Raw genomic sequence first — 15,962 nt, 5'->3', positions numbered from 1 at the left:
GGAGGGAGAGAAGAGGGGGAACACGGAGAGAGAACAGAGTGAGAGAAAAGAGAGAGAAGAGTGTGAGAGAAAAGAGTGAGAGAAGAGATTGGTATAGAGAGAAAGGGAAAGAAAGAAAGAGAGAAAGAGAGAGAGAGAGTGGGAGAAGAGACACAGAGGAAGAGAGAGAGAAGAGAGAAAGTGTGGGGAGGGTGAGTGAGAGAGAAAAAAGAGAAAGAGGGAGAGCAAACTAGTGAGAGAAGAGAGAACGAGTGGGGAGGGTGAGTGAGAGAAGAAAGAGAAAAACAGAGCAAATGAGGGGAGAGAGAGAGAGAGAGAGAGAGAGAGAGAGAGAGAGAGAGAGAGAGAAGGAAGAAAGTGGGGGGAACTAGGGAGAGAGAGGAGGGGAGAGAGAGTGAGAGAAGAGAGAGAGAGAAGAGAAAGAGCAAGCGAGTGAGAGGGAGAGAGAGAGAGAGAAACAGAAGAAAGGAGAGAGAGAGATAGAGAGAGAGAGAGAGAGAGAGAGAGAGAGAGAGAGAGAGAGAGAGAGAGAGAGAGAGAGAGAGAGAGAGAGAGAGAGAGAGAGAGAGAGAATGTGGCAATGGGCCATTTGCGAATTGACACGGCAAGAGAAGCGGCACAACGAGGCACATTGCGAGGTTCCCTGCATGTACCGTGGGTGGTTTAGTGCTTGCAGGGGGATCCTTTGAGCTGTCAATGTAGTGGGCTAAAGGGGAGAGGGCCGGGTGATGGGGGGCGGGGGGGTGGGGTGGTCTTGAATATGCAAAGGACCAGTATATTAAATCAAACTGCCAAACTGTCAATTGCGGGCCTGCATTACTCGTGCATGAAAATGGCACCGCTGAAAAGTATCAAGACTTTGGTGCCGCCCCCCCTGCCGACCGACTCCCACCCCCATCCCAGGGCTTTTCTGGCACTGCTTCAACATCGTACACAGAGACTTCTAATTTTGCATGCAAATTTCAGTCAATAAGCTCTGAGCGAGCCGTCCCAGGACACTTGACGGTATCTGACAGTGGTTCCCCCCCATCTGCCCCCCCACACGGTCTCGCTATCATTCCTTTTTGGCTCCTGAATACCAACCAGTCAGGAGGCTGAAATTCAATCACCCATTTGCTTATGTTTTTGCATATACGCACGTTGTCCCCCCTCGATGCTCTGCGGCCCGCCGGCCCACCTTCAAAATAATGAGATTGGACGCCGCGAGTAAGTGCACGTGCATCATTACCTCGCCGCGCTCATGTCCTCCCACTCGTCCTTCGAGGGACTGGGGCTACGGCCTCGCCAGTCGATGGCTTGATTGGGGATGACGGTGGGGCGGCCGCGCCGGTGTAACGAAGCCCTGAGCCTCTTTAGCTTGCCGCTAACGTTGCCGGTTGCAGGTCGCGCTGGTCCCGTCGCGCGTTTCCTGTAGAAGTCCCTGGCCGCCCCAAGAATGCCAAACTCCTGCCTGAGCTTCAGGAGCCGCCGATGGAGCTCGGCGGACTCTTTGCGAGAGGCGGCCAGCTGAGATTGGAGAACCGAGACCTCGCCGCGATGGCGCATCCCCTGAGCTGAGGCCAGGGCGGTCTGGAGGCGGACGGCTTCCTGGGTTTGCAGATGATCCAGCGAGGCTCGAAGTCCGCGGCAGTCGCGGGCCAGGTCTTCGTTGGCCTCGAGGAGCTGCTGTTTCTCTTCCCGGAGAAGCTCCGTCTCAACCTCCAGGGACGTCAACTTCTGCTCCAGCAGTTCAATCTAGGGGAATCAAAGATTTGAAGCCTCGGTGATATAAACATCCTAAAAATCTCAGGTAGCTACCTCTGTCACCCATAAAAAAAAATAAAAAAAAAAAAAATCTTTAATTTAAGCCCTGAATATGTAAAGTGGACACGTCTTGCAATCTTGAAACAACGCATCGGAAAAATAAGTCACAGCGACGTTAGCATCAAACTCTACCATATGTTAAAATCCAAAGCACAAACGCAAGTTCCCAAGCTAAAAAATAAGGATTGTGTCCCCTGGACATTTTTTTAGAATTGTGTTTTGCTCGAAACTTGAAATAAAACACCGAAAAACAAGTCACAGTGACGTTAGCATCAACTGTTACAGTACGTTATAATCGAATGTCCAGATGCTACCTCCCAAGCTAAAAAAAATTGGGATTGTTCCCCCGGGCATGGTTTTTTCCCCTTTTATATACAATTGTGGCTCGCTCGAAACTTGAAATAAAACACAGAAAAAATAAGTCACAGAGATGTTAGCATCAACCGTTACAGCATGCTAAAATCAAAAGTCCAGACGGTAGCTCCCAAGCTACAAAATTGGGATTTTGCCCACTGGCATTTTTTTACTCATTTAAAAATTGTGTTTTGCTCCAAACTTGAAACAATACACAGAAAAATAAATCAGACCGACGTTAGCATCAACCGCTACCGTATGCTAAAATCGAAAGTACAAACGCACGTTTCCTAGCTAAAAAATAGGAATTGTGCCCCCTGGACATTTTTGTTCGAATTGTGTTTCGCTCGAAACTTGAAACAAACCACCAAAAAATAAGTCACAGTGACGTTAGTATCAAGCGTTACAGTGTGCTAAAATCAAAAGTACAAACGCTAGCTCCCAAGCTACAAAATTGGGATTTTGCCCACTGGCATTTTTTTACGCATTTAAAATTGTGTTTCGCTCAAAACTTGAAACAAAACACCGAAAAATAAGTCAGAGCGACGTTAGCATCAATCAGTCTGCTAAAATCAAATGTCCAGATGCTAGCTCCTAAAACAAAAAAATGGGATGATGTTTCTCTCTGACCGCTGGTGAAGCTTGGGACATTCAAGCCTGAATAAAAACATCCAACCAAGCATGAGAGACAATGCCACAAAAGTCAACGCAAGGTGACAGAGTTGTATTTGAATAGTATGTCACTTTAAAGTTTAGTTAGCCTGTTTTTAATGACTAATTAAAACCTAATGCACTGCCGACTGAAAGAAAAACATTTTTGAGTTGACTTGAAGCCACGGACTAAAATGTGACAGGAACAAAAGAAAAAAATTACGCTTGACAGATTAGAGGCTAATTTTCTCACCGCCATTGTATTAGCGGTACGGTTCTGTCTATCTTCTGCTAGTGACAAAGAACACTTCAACGACGGTATAGCATCGTACCTTTATAAATGACTGTTCCAATCGCTTTGAGGAAACGGAGGGTCGTTTCGGAGAAGTGCTTTTGACACGGCGCCCCTCTTCCACTTTGCGAAGCAGTTCTGAACAGGAAAGGGGGGGGGGGGGGAGAACAAAGATTATTGTTGTGACATGACGGGTCAAACCCACACAACAGGATGATAAAAAAGGGCGCTGTATTAAATCAATTAGCGCTGCTTAGTGCCTCATTTCCTTCATCGGTACATTCTAAATGCACCCCCCCCCACTCCCGCCACCTCTCCTGCCAGCAGAGTGGAAAGAATGAAAAAAAAAAAATCAGACGCTTAGTTCGAGTCATCTTCATCTTAAACAACAGAAGTGTGTTGATCTAATCATCCGTAAGGAAATGGGAAAACAATGTCGAAAAAGCACACAACGCGCTAGCTCTCCCTCTCACGGGATCATAAACAAATGCGAGAGGCATTTGAGTCTCTTGGTGAACACTGTACAGCCCCGGGGCCGCGCTTGCTTTGTAGTCCACTCGGATTCCCCCGACGGATAGCTTATATGCACAGACTAACATATCGTTTTATCCGCGGAATCTCATTCTCAACCGTGACAAACACACTCTTCAATATCAATGAATAAAGGAAATATGGTATTTTCCGCATTATAAGGCGCAGCGAATTATAAGGCGTACCTGCAATGAATGACATTTTAAAATGTTTTCCATATATAAATAAGGCACATCATATTATGCATTTTTATGACCTCCAAACCATTCCAAGGTTTTCTCAGTTCATCACAGTACAATAATAAATACAATTTTCAGAGATTACCAATATTCTTTCTTTAAAATGTTTATGTTCCCTGGGGATTTTCATGGAATATTTTGGCTTTAAAATTTTCTGACAAAAAATCCAATTGAAGACATGATAAACAAAAAGAAGCAAAAAAGCTACATTTTCCAGTTTTAATAATGTGCCAAAAAAACAACAAAATTATAGTGAAATACAGACTTTTTTTCAGAGAATACTGAAATGATACACCATTTTATATATCGCAGCATGCACCATGCGCTACTTTTACCGGAGGGTTTAGTGAGGGGAAATGGTGTAGGCGGCTACTGTCAGTAGTTGCGAATCCTGTTGCGGCTCAACATTACTTCACATTTTAGGCGCACCAGATTATAAGGTGCAGGGTTGTCTTTTGAGGAAAATGAAATCTTTTAAGTATGCCTTATACTGCGGAAAATATGTTACATACTGGTCGGCGTGTTAAGGTAACTGAAAGTTTCCAGAGTTTCTTAGCCAAGCTCTTTTGGGAAAATAAATAAATAAATACTAATAGACATATACACAAATAAATACATAAATAAAAACCAAGCAAGCAAATAAATGAATGAATCAACGAATGAATGAATAAATAAATACATTAAAAATAAATAAATAAAAATAAACAGCTCCATACAAATACATCAACAAACAAACAAGCAAATAAATAAATAAATAAATACACGAAACGATGAATACATTAATACATAATAAAATAAACAAATAAATGAATACATAAATATATAAACAAATACACGAATACATAAATAAACAAACAAATAAATGAATAAATAAATCTATTATAAATAAGAATAATAATACATTTAAACACAAATAAACAGACACACAAATCAATAAATAAACAAACAAGCAAATAAATAAATACACAAAACAATGAATGAATACATTAATAAATACATAATAAAATTAACAAATTAAACTAAATAAACAAATAAATCAGAATAAATAAATAAATAAATAAATAAATAAATAAATAAATAAATAAATATGTACATACGTACGTACATACATACATACATACATACATACATACATACATACATACATACATACATACATACATACATAGATAAATAAAAAGGGCTACACGAGCAAAATAATTTGTTGTGACATGTACGCTTCAGGTCAGCTACCTGGACACAGTCAAAGACAAAAAGAAAGACAAAGCAAAATCAGCTCCAAGGAGCCCCTTTCCCTGGTGTCGAATCGATGCTGTGTCCTGGGAAGTTTGTTAGTCGGAATTAGCCATCTCTTTTGTCTTCCTGGCGTGTCACATTCAATCAAAAAGAGCAGCCGCCAGGACAGGGAGTGCCGCTGTGTTCGTTGGGTCGACGCAATCAAGCAGTGGGAGGAAACCATCCACCTCCGACGGATTGGGAGTTGTCACCTCGACACCACCTTGATGAGAAGACAAGGTGGCTCTCCCTCGTCACCCGTTGCTGGGAGGAGGTCCTGGCACCACCGGCGGCATATATTAGTGTCCCCTCCCATGTCTGTGGCAGTGTGGCACAAAGGCTCGCTTTTCCCTTTCATGTGTTGCCTTTGGTTAGAGATAATCCTTGCGTGAACGCCTCAACCCCGCGGCTCTTTGATCAGGTCGCCGAGGTTTGGTGTTGTAGTCACTCATAACTTATTTTCCAGTACGGTTGGGGTGGGCTCCGCATGACTCCCGACATGAGGCTTACCAGTCGGGGGTCGGGGCGCAGATGTCATGACTCTCTTCAATTGGTTTGGACGGCAAATGTGCCAAACGTGATGGTGTCAGAGGCGCTGGCTACGAAACACAATGATACCTTGGCTTATGAACTTAATTGGTTCCCAGACAGAGTGTGTAAGGCGATGTGTGTATCCCAAAAATCAATTTCCCATAGGAAACCATTAAAATGAGAATAAACCGTTCCCAGGTCCCCATAAAACTTGCTGATTTTCTAAGCCTTAAAACTACACAAAATATACCTTATTTTATGTATAATAAATGTGCTATGGTATAATAATTAAAGAAATAAACTGCACTGTATAATAAAGTCATTTTATTTACCTTTGTGAAAGTCGATGGCTTGATGGAATGGAGTGGCCGGTTTCATCAGCATTAAACACTTGATGAGGAACATAGCCTTCTTCTTTCACCATCTTGAGGAATGATTCCTTGGAGGTGCTTTCTCTGCGATCATTTTGCCTAGTTCCTCATCAATTGTGTTCTGTTTAGCTGGATTGATAGCTTTTTGCATCAAGTTTACAGATGACTTGTGCGGGTTATTTGTGGAGCCTGATTGATGGGATATTTTAACTGTAATATGACAAAGTGTTTTTGTTTTCGGAAGGCGAATTGACATCTCAGCAGAGCTAAAATATGCGAAAACACAAGGTGATTTTACAATTTTTAAGTGCGAAATTTGTATTCTGGAACCTGTCATGACAATGTTTTGATTGAAAAAAAAGATAGTTTGAAATCTTGTACTTGGATTCTAACTGTATCGAATATGGATTGTATCAAATAAGATCTTTTGCAAGCCCTCGGAGAATAGAAATGCAACTAAAGAAAGAGATGAACCGAAATTTGATCATCCTTAAATGTTATCAATATACAGTGATACCTTGGCTTACGAACTTAATTGGTTCCCAGAAAGTGTGAAAGGCAAAAAGTGTCTATTCCAAACATTAATTTCCCATAGGAAACCATTAAAATGAGAATGATCCGTTCCCAGGTCCCCATAAAAAATAATTTTCAACTAAATAAGCCTTAAGACTACACACAATATACCTTATGTTATGTATAATAAATGTGCTATGGTATTGCAATAAAAAAAAAATAAACTGTACTGGATAAAGTTGTTTTATTTACCTTTGTGATGGTCGTTGATGGCTTGATGGAATGGATAGCTTTTTGCATAAAGTGTCTCAAGGAGCTCTGGGTTGTACATCTGTGATATTGCAACAGCAACAGATGCGGGCAGACACACTTCATTAATAGCTGGTTCCCTTGCTAGTATGTTCTCTTCAAATTGTACAAATTGTGCGAGTTATTTGCGGAGCCTGATTGATGGGATATTTTAACCTTGCAGTCTACACTCTGCTTTTGAACTATCAATTAAGTTGAAAGTCCAAATTTCACAGTGTTTTCTATCCATTTTCTCACCACTTCACTTTTGTTTTTTGCTTCAAGTTCTGTCGTCTCCTGTTCGTGCGTGTGTGTGTTTCTGTTTCTGTAGCCCCTCCCCTCGCGCGCTGCTGCGTGTGTCCTGCTGCATGTGTCCCCTCCATCCTCTACCACGGATCTTGACCAATCACGTGCGGCTTCAACTGAAGACTGGGGGTGGGGAAGAGGACAAAAAAAACCTGGCTGCCATTTTTAGCTCCTTGTTAGCTCATTGTGGCGCTCTGTGTGTTTCCCGAAAAATAGTTCGTATGCCAAGATTATATTCTCTAAAGCGTTTGTAAGGCGAGGTATTCAACTTTACAAAAATTCTCTCAACGTTCTTTTGTCCCATGAAAGATGTGATGATAATCAACGCCTTGTAATAGTTAGCTATCATATGATTTAAAGATGTAAATACACATCTACCCCCAGTGATTATTTGTCAGGGAAGATATAAAATTAGAACGTTCCTTCCTTTCAGAGAAGCTCAATACTTTCGCTTCCCGCCTCGAGTGTCAATAGCAATGGACGCTCCGTTTTAATTAGTGCCATCCTTTTAATGAAATGCTCGCACCTCAACCGCCAGACGCCATCATTGGTGGGCAGGAAAATGAAAGTGATCCAGGACAGATTCGTTATTGAACTGCTTAATTAAAGCCGCAGCAGTCGCAGACTGACAAAAAGGCTGCAAACTGAATTAAAAGCGATGTGCTGTAAAAAAAAAAAAAAAAAAAAACATCGACTATGGTTCCTGTTGACAAGGTGAACAGCATTTGATCTACCAATCAATTAGCACCAGGGTTGAAGTCTTAATTGAGTTTTCCAATTAATTCCAATCCAAGTCGCGTCGTTAATTTAGCTGGCAAATTGGCTGGGATCGGAGTCAAAAGTGCTGTCATATTTAAGGTATACCGTAAGGTCCAAACAAAATCCTTAATTTTCTTCAAAAGATGACCCTGCGCCTTATACGCAGGCGCGTCTTATATTTGAGATTGAGCTCGCAATTACTGTCAGCAGCCATCGACCCCCCCGCCCCACCTCTTATAGAAGAAGTATTGCGTAACCCCGGCCTCTATTGTAGCACCTTATAACGTGGTGTGCTTTATACAGTGAGACCTCGGCTTACGAACACCTTACCTTACAAACTTTTCGGTTTACGAACGTCAAATTTATGAAAATTAAACCTTGGAATACGCACTACTTTTCGCGATACACACCCACCACGGCTGGCGGAGTGATCTTCGGATCTGTCGGAGTGATCTTTGGATCTTGGGCGGAAGCACCTGACCGAACAGCGCTCCAGCCGGCGCACCTTTCCACACCCTCTCTCTCTGAATTCACACGTTGATCGACTACGAGGAGCTATTTGCAGATAATTTTACTATTATCGGACCGAAAAAAAACCCTCCACAGGCTCGTGTTCAGCCGAAGAAGACACACAAAATAATCACCGTCGAGGATAAGAAGGAGATCATTGAGAAACAGAAACGAGGTGTGCGTTTGTGGCGTCACATGCACATCGCGGCTGTCGTGTGAATCTCAGCCTGACATCTCTCACGCTGTGTGTCACTTCCCTGAGAGTAACTTTCTACGACCATTCTACAAATAAGGAGCCTGGTACCATCCACCATTGCTACCATGCTTCGCCTAAAAGCTTTCCACAAAGGCGTTATTTAGTCGATACTTTCACGTGACTAATGACGTTGAAATCGTCACGTGCGAGTTGACAGCTGGGGCGGGACCGCCTCTCGCGTCCTCCGCCAGCCTAAGAAGACACTTCAATTTCATTTCATTTCAACGAGTCGCTGTCACCTCACCAGTTACATGATTACGACGCCTCGCGCCGTGTCTTGTGCTGGCAAGTCCAAGAGTTTGCTTTGCCCGAGGTGATTGTTAGCCGCGATCGCGTAAGTTTGTTGCTTTCCAGGATTGCGAGTGTGCGTTGTGTGCGTGTTGACCCCCTAATCACCGATACTGGGACATTTCAACGAGTCGCTGTCACCTCACCAGTGACATGATTACAACGCCTCGCGCCTCGCTGTGTGTTGTGCTGGCAAGTCCGAGAGTTTGCTTTGCCCGAGGTGATTGTTGCTTTCCGGGATCGCGAGTGTGCCATTTTATTTTCGGCAGACGAACTTTTCGCTTGACACACACTTTCTGGGAAACAATTAAGTTCGTAAGCTGAGGTATCACTGAAATAGTAATTGGTTGTGTGTGCGTACAGTATGCCATGCCTTCTAAATTCAAATACCATATGTCATCTTTTCTCTCATTTTTTGTACTACATTTAATGTGACAAATACCAATGGTCAAAATTGCAGAGGCAAGCCACGTTCACAAACGTCAATTATTGATTTGATACACTGCGATATCACCCCTCCAAAAAGACCCGATGCTCCCCTCTGTAGTCTATTGCTATTTATTTTCACGCTCCTCGATTCATGCTCAATTCAAAACCTCTCTAGAATATAAAAATACATATTGATTCACCTTGGTGTTCTTCAGTGAGATACAAATGGAGTTCCTTCACAGTGGCCCGATCCATCGCAGCCTGGACTCGCAGCATGTCCAACTCCTCCTCCAAGCCAGCTCTGCATTAATTGCAAAAATAAATTAATATTTGGCGCTGTATATCAAAAGCGTTTTTATATTTTCTACAAATATCCCACGATGGCCTTCATTTATGTAGTAACACTTGCCACTCATTTCCTCCTGGAATCCCATGCTCCACTTTCACCTCCCCACAGAGAACATGACACAAAGAACTTAATTGAAGCGTGTTTTATTTATTCACGTGTAAATCAAAGTGACAAGTGAGATGAAACGCCAAGGTAGGAGGTGGCCTTGCTGTGCGTTTGCGTGCAACAATCTGACTGGGAAAGTGTGCCCAATTACCACACGGCAATTAGCTTGATTCCTGCTAAAGGCTAATTACGTGGTGCCATTCTAGAGACTTTGCACTTTCAAGTTATTATTAGGACACCAACTGAACGTCTTGCGAGGGTACGCGCCAGGCCCCGCCGAGACGAACGCACCTGAAGAACGCACGCCTCCCTATCCCACCCCCTTGTTCAAACATCAGAAACAAGCTCCTGCTCGCAGAGTGGCATTCTACCGTCTGTTAACCTCATTTTCGGAGGCAAAATAAATAAATAAAAATACGTGAGACACTACATGGAGTTAAAAGAGGTCATTTCAACAATGGCAACATATCCCGTCAACCTGCGAGACACTGTGACCTTACGAACGGCTGAATTTTTCCTTACTTCCTGAAAAAAAACATGCGTGTGTAATATATCACTGCGCAATTTTGTGAACAAAATTTCACATGTAAACATGAATACTTTTAACAAGTTCAAACATGTTACTAGCGATAATCAAATATGTTCTTTGTTGGAGAGCAGTGTTTTGATGTTTGTCCAAAGCAAAAAAAAATGTCCACAGCAAAAAACTAAATAAAAATAACAATAATAATAATAATTTGAATTTATGTTCTTACGATGTACAATGTTTATAAAAAATAGGAATAATATTACGGCGAAAAAAAACACGGTAAAATGTTTTATTTAACTGATTTTAAAATAAAATTCCACTTGACCTGACTTGTCTCGTCGGAACTTTTGTTTCTTCTGGAGACTTTTTTATTTTTTACAAGGCGATATTGGTGACAGGATGAATATTTCTCTTGATTGTGTTTGAATAAGGTAAAAATACAGAGACTACAATACCTTGCAGTGCTTTGGGGAGGGGGGTTACAGAAACTAAGAGCTGCAAATAAAATAGATAGGCAGACATCAAAGAGAGAGTGAGAAAATGGATAGAAAACAGTGAAATTTGGACTCGTTTCAACTTTATATTGATAGTTCAAAGGCAGACTGTAGACTGCAAGGTTAAAATATCCCATCAATCCGGCTCCACAAATAACCCGCACAAGCCATCTGTACACTTTACGCTAAAAGCTATCAACCCAGCTAAACAGAAGACAATTGATGAGGAACTAGGTAAAAATATAGTGTCATCGCCTATAGCAGCAGGTATTGGCTCAGTGTGGCTACATGCTAATACTGGTTAGCACAGTTATGGATTTATGGCTTCTTGTCCCGAGGACTGCTAATATTTAATGATGAAAACGGAATTGAAAATCTCAATATTATATTTAACAATTTTTGCGTTTCCCGTACACGCTTTCTTGGATGTTGTATATCTAAAAATGTGCAAAAATCAAACAGAATACGGCAAAATGGTTTGACAGGTATGATGGCAATTAACTAACAAAGACAACTTGAATAGTTTTCCCTGTCAAATGTCACGAAAACAACCTGAGGAAAAGTTACAGCTAGCGCACAAGGAAAGGAAATAATTAGTTTTTTAGCCCTCACAGTCCAGTAAACGTCTGGCCTAATGGCTGACCGCAGCTTAAATAAGTACACAAATGACTCTCCCCGAGGTGGCTGGAGGGGGCATGGGGGTGGGTAAGCAGATGGATACGTGTCGCTCCTTTATGGATTTTCCTCCATAAATGAACTCAAGTCGATGAGACACCAGCGCTGCCGCCTGCGTCCTGCCTGTTAATGGGACAAATGAGCTGAAATATACAGTAAGTAGACCGTGCCCATACCGTCTCGTGTTTCGTTCGTACGCGTGTGAAAGAACCGATCGTTATTGATGCAGAAGCTAAAAATCACATGTAAAATATAAAATTTTGTTCAAGGGTCGGCGTGCTTTTGTGACGAAGAGAGGGATCGGATTGCAGATATGGATGGCGTTGGATGAAAGCCTGCGGTTTCAGTTCAAATTCGTAGCTTCGAACCAAAAAGAAAAAACGTTCTAGAGCAGGAATCCTTCACGATTCACGCCGCGCGACTAATGGATCAAACATACGACACATCGGGGATCTTTTAGCGTAGAACAGTGGTCCGCAACCTTTTTTGCGCCATGGACCGGTTTAATGCCAGACAATATTTTCACGGACCGGCGGATAAATACAACAAAATAAAATGATACGACAGGGATGGAAACAACATATGTAACATCGTCTCTGCCCCTTAACGCTCTATAGTCACCATGGTAATGTTTAAACGTGCCTTCAAAATAAGATACACCACAAAAACAAGTACAAAGCGCATGAAAAATACAACTCAATACAACTGAATTAGTTATTAATTCTTTCTGTGCGGCCCGGTACCAAATGACCCACGGACCTGTACTGGTCCGCGGCCCGGGGGTTGGGACCTCTGGCGTCGAAGCTACAAATGCTACACTGAAAGCGCATGAGGAAATCAAGTCCGTTTTCCTTGATGTTGGATTATTGTCAACATCTTGAGTGAACACTAAACTCCGCATGCGGCTCCCCCGCCCATTATTCACTGATTTTCTGACATTCCCGAATTTATTCGGGAATTGAAAAACATGACGTGGAGCGCCAGTCCTGAATTTGCTCGGGTTTTGTTTTTTTCTTGTGAGTGCGCCGATAAAGTGCTGGTCACACCTCTGTCAATGTTTTTCCCTTTCACAAGGGGGCAGCATTGCCTTTTGTCCGTGTTAGCACTATGTTCCAGCTTCAGGTGTTGTTAAACCGCTATATAAATCAATATGTATGTACAGTGAGACCTTGGCTTACGAACTTAATTGGTTCCCAGAGTGTGTAAGGCGAAAAGTGTGTATCCCATTTTTTTTTCCCCCATCGGAAACCATTAAAATGAGAATAATCCGTTCCTAGGTCTCCATAAAATATAATTTTCAACTAATAAGACTTAAAACTACACACAACATACCTTAATCTATGTATAATAAATGTGCTATTGTATCGTAATGAAAGAAATACACTGCACTGTATAATAAAGTCACTTTATTTACATTTGTGATGGTCGTTGATGGCTCTTAATTGACACCTGTTGCTTTCTGACTTGTAAGATCGTACGAAAATGAGGCATCACATTATCATACATCATGTTGATGATTCTCATAGCCTTTTCTGGACGGAACTGTTCAATAAAAGCCCGCACATCAACTCCTGAATGGCCTGCTTCTGCTTGTCCTCTTGAAGGCAAATCAAATCCTCTGTGTTGAGGACTTCATTATGGTCAGCAACAAGCTCCTCGATGTCATCTGCATCCACTTCGAGTCTCGAAGGTGCTGGCAGAGATTTTATTGCAACAAAAGTCCGATGATTCCATGGACGCGGAATAAAAAGCGACAAAAGAAGGCGGGCGGGGCGATCTGTCCAGCCTGTCAAGCTAGGCAAAATAAAATGGCACACTCGCGATCCCGGAAAGCAACAAACTTACGCGATCGCGGCTAACTATCACCTCGAGCAAAGCAAACTCTTGGACTTGCCAGCACAAGACACAGCGACACGCGAGGCGTCGTAATCATGTCACTGGTGAGGTGACAGCGACTCGTTGAAATGAAATGAAATTGAAGTGTCTTCTTCGGCTGGCGGAGGTCGGGAGCAGCGGCCCCGCGCCAGCTGTCAACTCGCACGTGACAATTTCGGTGTCATTAGTCACGTGAAAGCATCGACTAAATAACGCCTTTGTGTAAAGCTTTTAGGCGAAGGATGGTAGCAATGGTGGACGGTACCCGGCTCTTTATTTGTAGAATGGTCGTAGAAAGTTACTCTCAGGGGAGGGACACACAGCGTGAGAGATGTGTCAGGCTGAGATTCACACGACAGCCGTGGTGTGCACATGTGACTCCATAAACGCACACCTCGTTCGTGTTTCTCAATGATCTCCTTCTTCTCCTCGACGGTGATTTTGTTTTGTGTCTTCTTCGGCTGAACACGACCCTGTGGTGTTCTTTTTCGGTCCCATAATAGTAAAATTATCTGCAAAAAGCTCCTCGGAGGCGATCGACGTGTGAATTCAGAGAGAGGGGGTGTGGAAAGGTGCGCCGGCTGGAGCGCTGTTCAGTCGTGTGCATCCGCCGAAGATCACTCCGCCAGATCTGAAGATCACTCCGCCAGAAGTAGTGCGTATTCCAAGGTTTAGTTTTCATAAATTTGACGTTCGTAACTGAAAAGTTCGTATGGTAAGGTGTTCGTAAGCCGAGGTCTCACTGTATTGTATTATATTTTATACAGCTGCCCCCATTTCTAGCTCAGATAACCCACATTACTTACGAATTAACTATTTTTTTCTGATGAAAGAAGAGAGTCTAAGGTTTCTTACACTGCATTGACTATTGATGTCGTCCTAAATCTCAATATTCTGTGGGTCCTGTAATGTGAGTGAAAATGACAAAAGCCCTGGCACTGGAGTGGATACATTTTTGCACATCACCTGGCAGTCAATGAGTTAAAGGAACTTAAAACCGTACTTTGTATCAGTTTCAGTGAGGACAAGTGCTTTACGTTTTCATTGTCTTCAACAAAGCGTTTTTCCCCCTCTTTCAAAAGAATTGTGAAACTATTTTGACCTCTGGGGTTCCTTGCTTAAAAATAGGCCGATCTACTTTTTGTGTCCTTCACACTCTTTTGCACAGATTGAGAGAAAGGAAGAAAAAATAAAACAAGCAGCCACACGAGAGCAGGGAAAGAACATCGGGCCTTGGTTTCTACAATTGAACCTGGGGAAAGTGAGCATTGCCGCAACGACGTGCACTTCTTCACTTGGTGTGAGAAATGAGAGTCATGTGAGAATCTGGAGCTGCTCTTTCGGCCTCAGTTTTAGAAAAAATAAAATCAAAATTCTCTCTCTCATTGATGAGCGCGAGAACTTTAGCCTAGAGCAATAGCCTCGGTGTCATTTGATCTCAAGTCTACCCATGCCGCGGCGAGCGCACGATCCACAAGGGTGCGCAACGCCAGCTGCATCCTTGGCAGCCATTGTGCTTGCGCGATGGAAAAGAGCACAGGGCACTTGCTCGGAACAGAAGAATTCACAAAGAATCAAGGGAAAGAAAAGTGGAAGGACCTCTGGCATTTCTATTGTTGGGGAAAAAATGTTTTGAGGACTGTTGGGGAATATCCCCATAGTCAAAGTTGCGCTCAAGGGCTTCTTGTTTTTCAAAAGTCTCAAGTGGCTAAAATGGGGAGTGCATAGCCCCTGCGCTGTATTTTAGCTGAAATTGGGAAGACAGATAGTGATTATTTTAAAAAAAAAGGCTATTGTGTTGAAAACAATCATGGTGGCTCGAGTAAGAATTTCACGCAAGGTCATGCATCCCCGAATATGACAGCGGGGATACAACGTGGCTCTCTATTCAAGATCTGCACTCGTGACAATTTTGCAGCGACTTCCGCGTCCCAAAACGCCATCGTTAGAATGCATCGACATCGCGGTGATCTCTGCAAGGTCAACAAATAATTTTTAATTTTAATTAAAATCATTATTTTGGCCTTGTTTCTTTATTATCAGATTATATTATAAATATACATAACATTTTTATATCTTTGAAGGAATTGTACATATGTACATGTACAACTGGAGCGAATACTACATTCTACATAATACTATATGTTGTGTATGTGACAACAAAAAAATTGTCGTATGTACCATTGTTCGTAACTCAAATGTTCGTAAGTAGGGGCGTGTCTGTAAGAGGAAAGGAAAAAGTAGAAAACTAAATAGAGGAGCTGCTGTAAAGGCAGCCATTCTCGCTGCGCCATCTTGAAGTGAAATAAATAATAAATAAAAATAAATAATGTTACAACACAAAAGACACTTCATTCAATCTTAAGCACTTTCTGCACCCTCTTTGTTGGATGAAGCAGTTCATTCAATTGTTTATTTACCGTATTGACTCCACTATAAGGCACACTTCAAAGAAAATATTTTTTCAAAAGCTGACCATGCGCCTCACAATCCGGTGCACCTTATGTATGGAAAACGTTTTAAAATGTCATAAATTGAA

General features: G+C 42.3%; 1 protein-coding gene across 1 annotated transcript in view; it reads right to left on the bottom strand.

Annotated features, from left to right (window-relative positions):
* The window catches only part of cntln (centlein, centrosomal protein), a 116,710-nt gene that overhangs the window by 52,844 nt on the left and 47,904 nt on the right, over positions 1-15,962 (bottom strand). The window contains exons 13-15 of the mRNA XM_089006860.1: positions 9,597-9,697; positions 3,141-3,238; positions 1,229-1,734 (exon numbers count right to left, since the gene is read on the bottom strand). Of these exons, the coding sequence (XP_088862986.1) occupies positions 1,229-1,734; positions 3,141-3,238; positions 9,597-9,697 (705 nt within the window). The remainder of the gene's footprint in view (positions 1-1,228; positions 1,735-3,140; positions 3,239-9,596; positions 9,698-15,962) is intronic.

This window comes from Hippocampus bargibanti, linkage group LG10 (assembly GCF_051943395.1).
Source record: "Hippocampus bargibanti isolate YZ-2025 linkage group LG10, ASM5194339v1, whole genome shotgun sequence".
Taxonomy (NCBI): Eukaryota; Metazoa; Chordata; class Actinopteri; order Syngnathiformes; family Syngnathidae; genus Hippocampus; species Hippocampus bargibanti.
The sequence above is the reverse complement of the archived record's forward strand: the minus strand, read 5'-3'. Positions and strand labels throughout refer to the sequence as shown.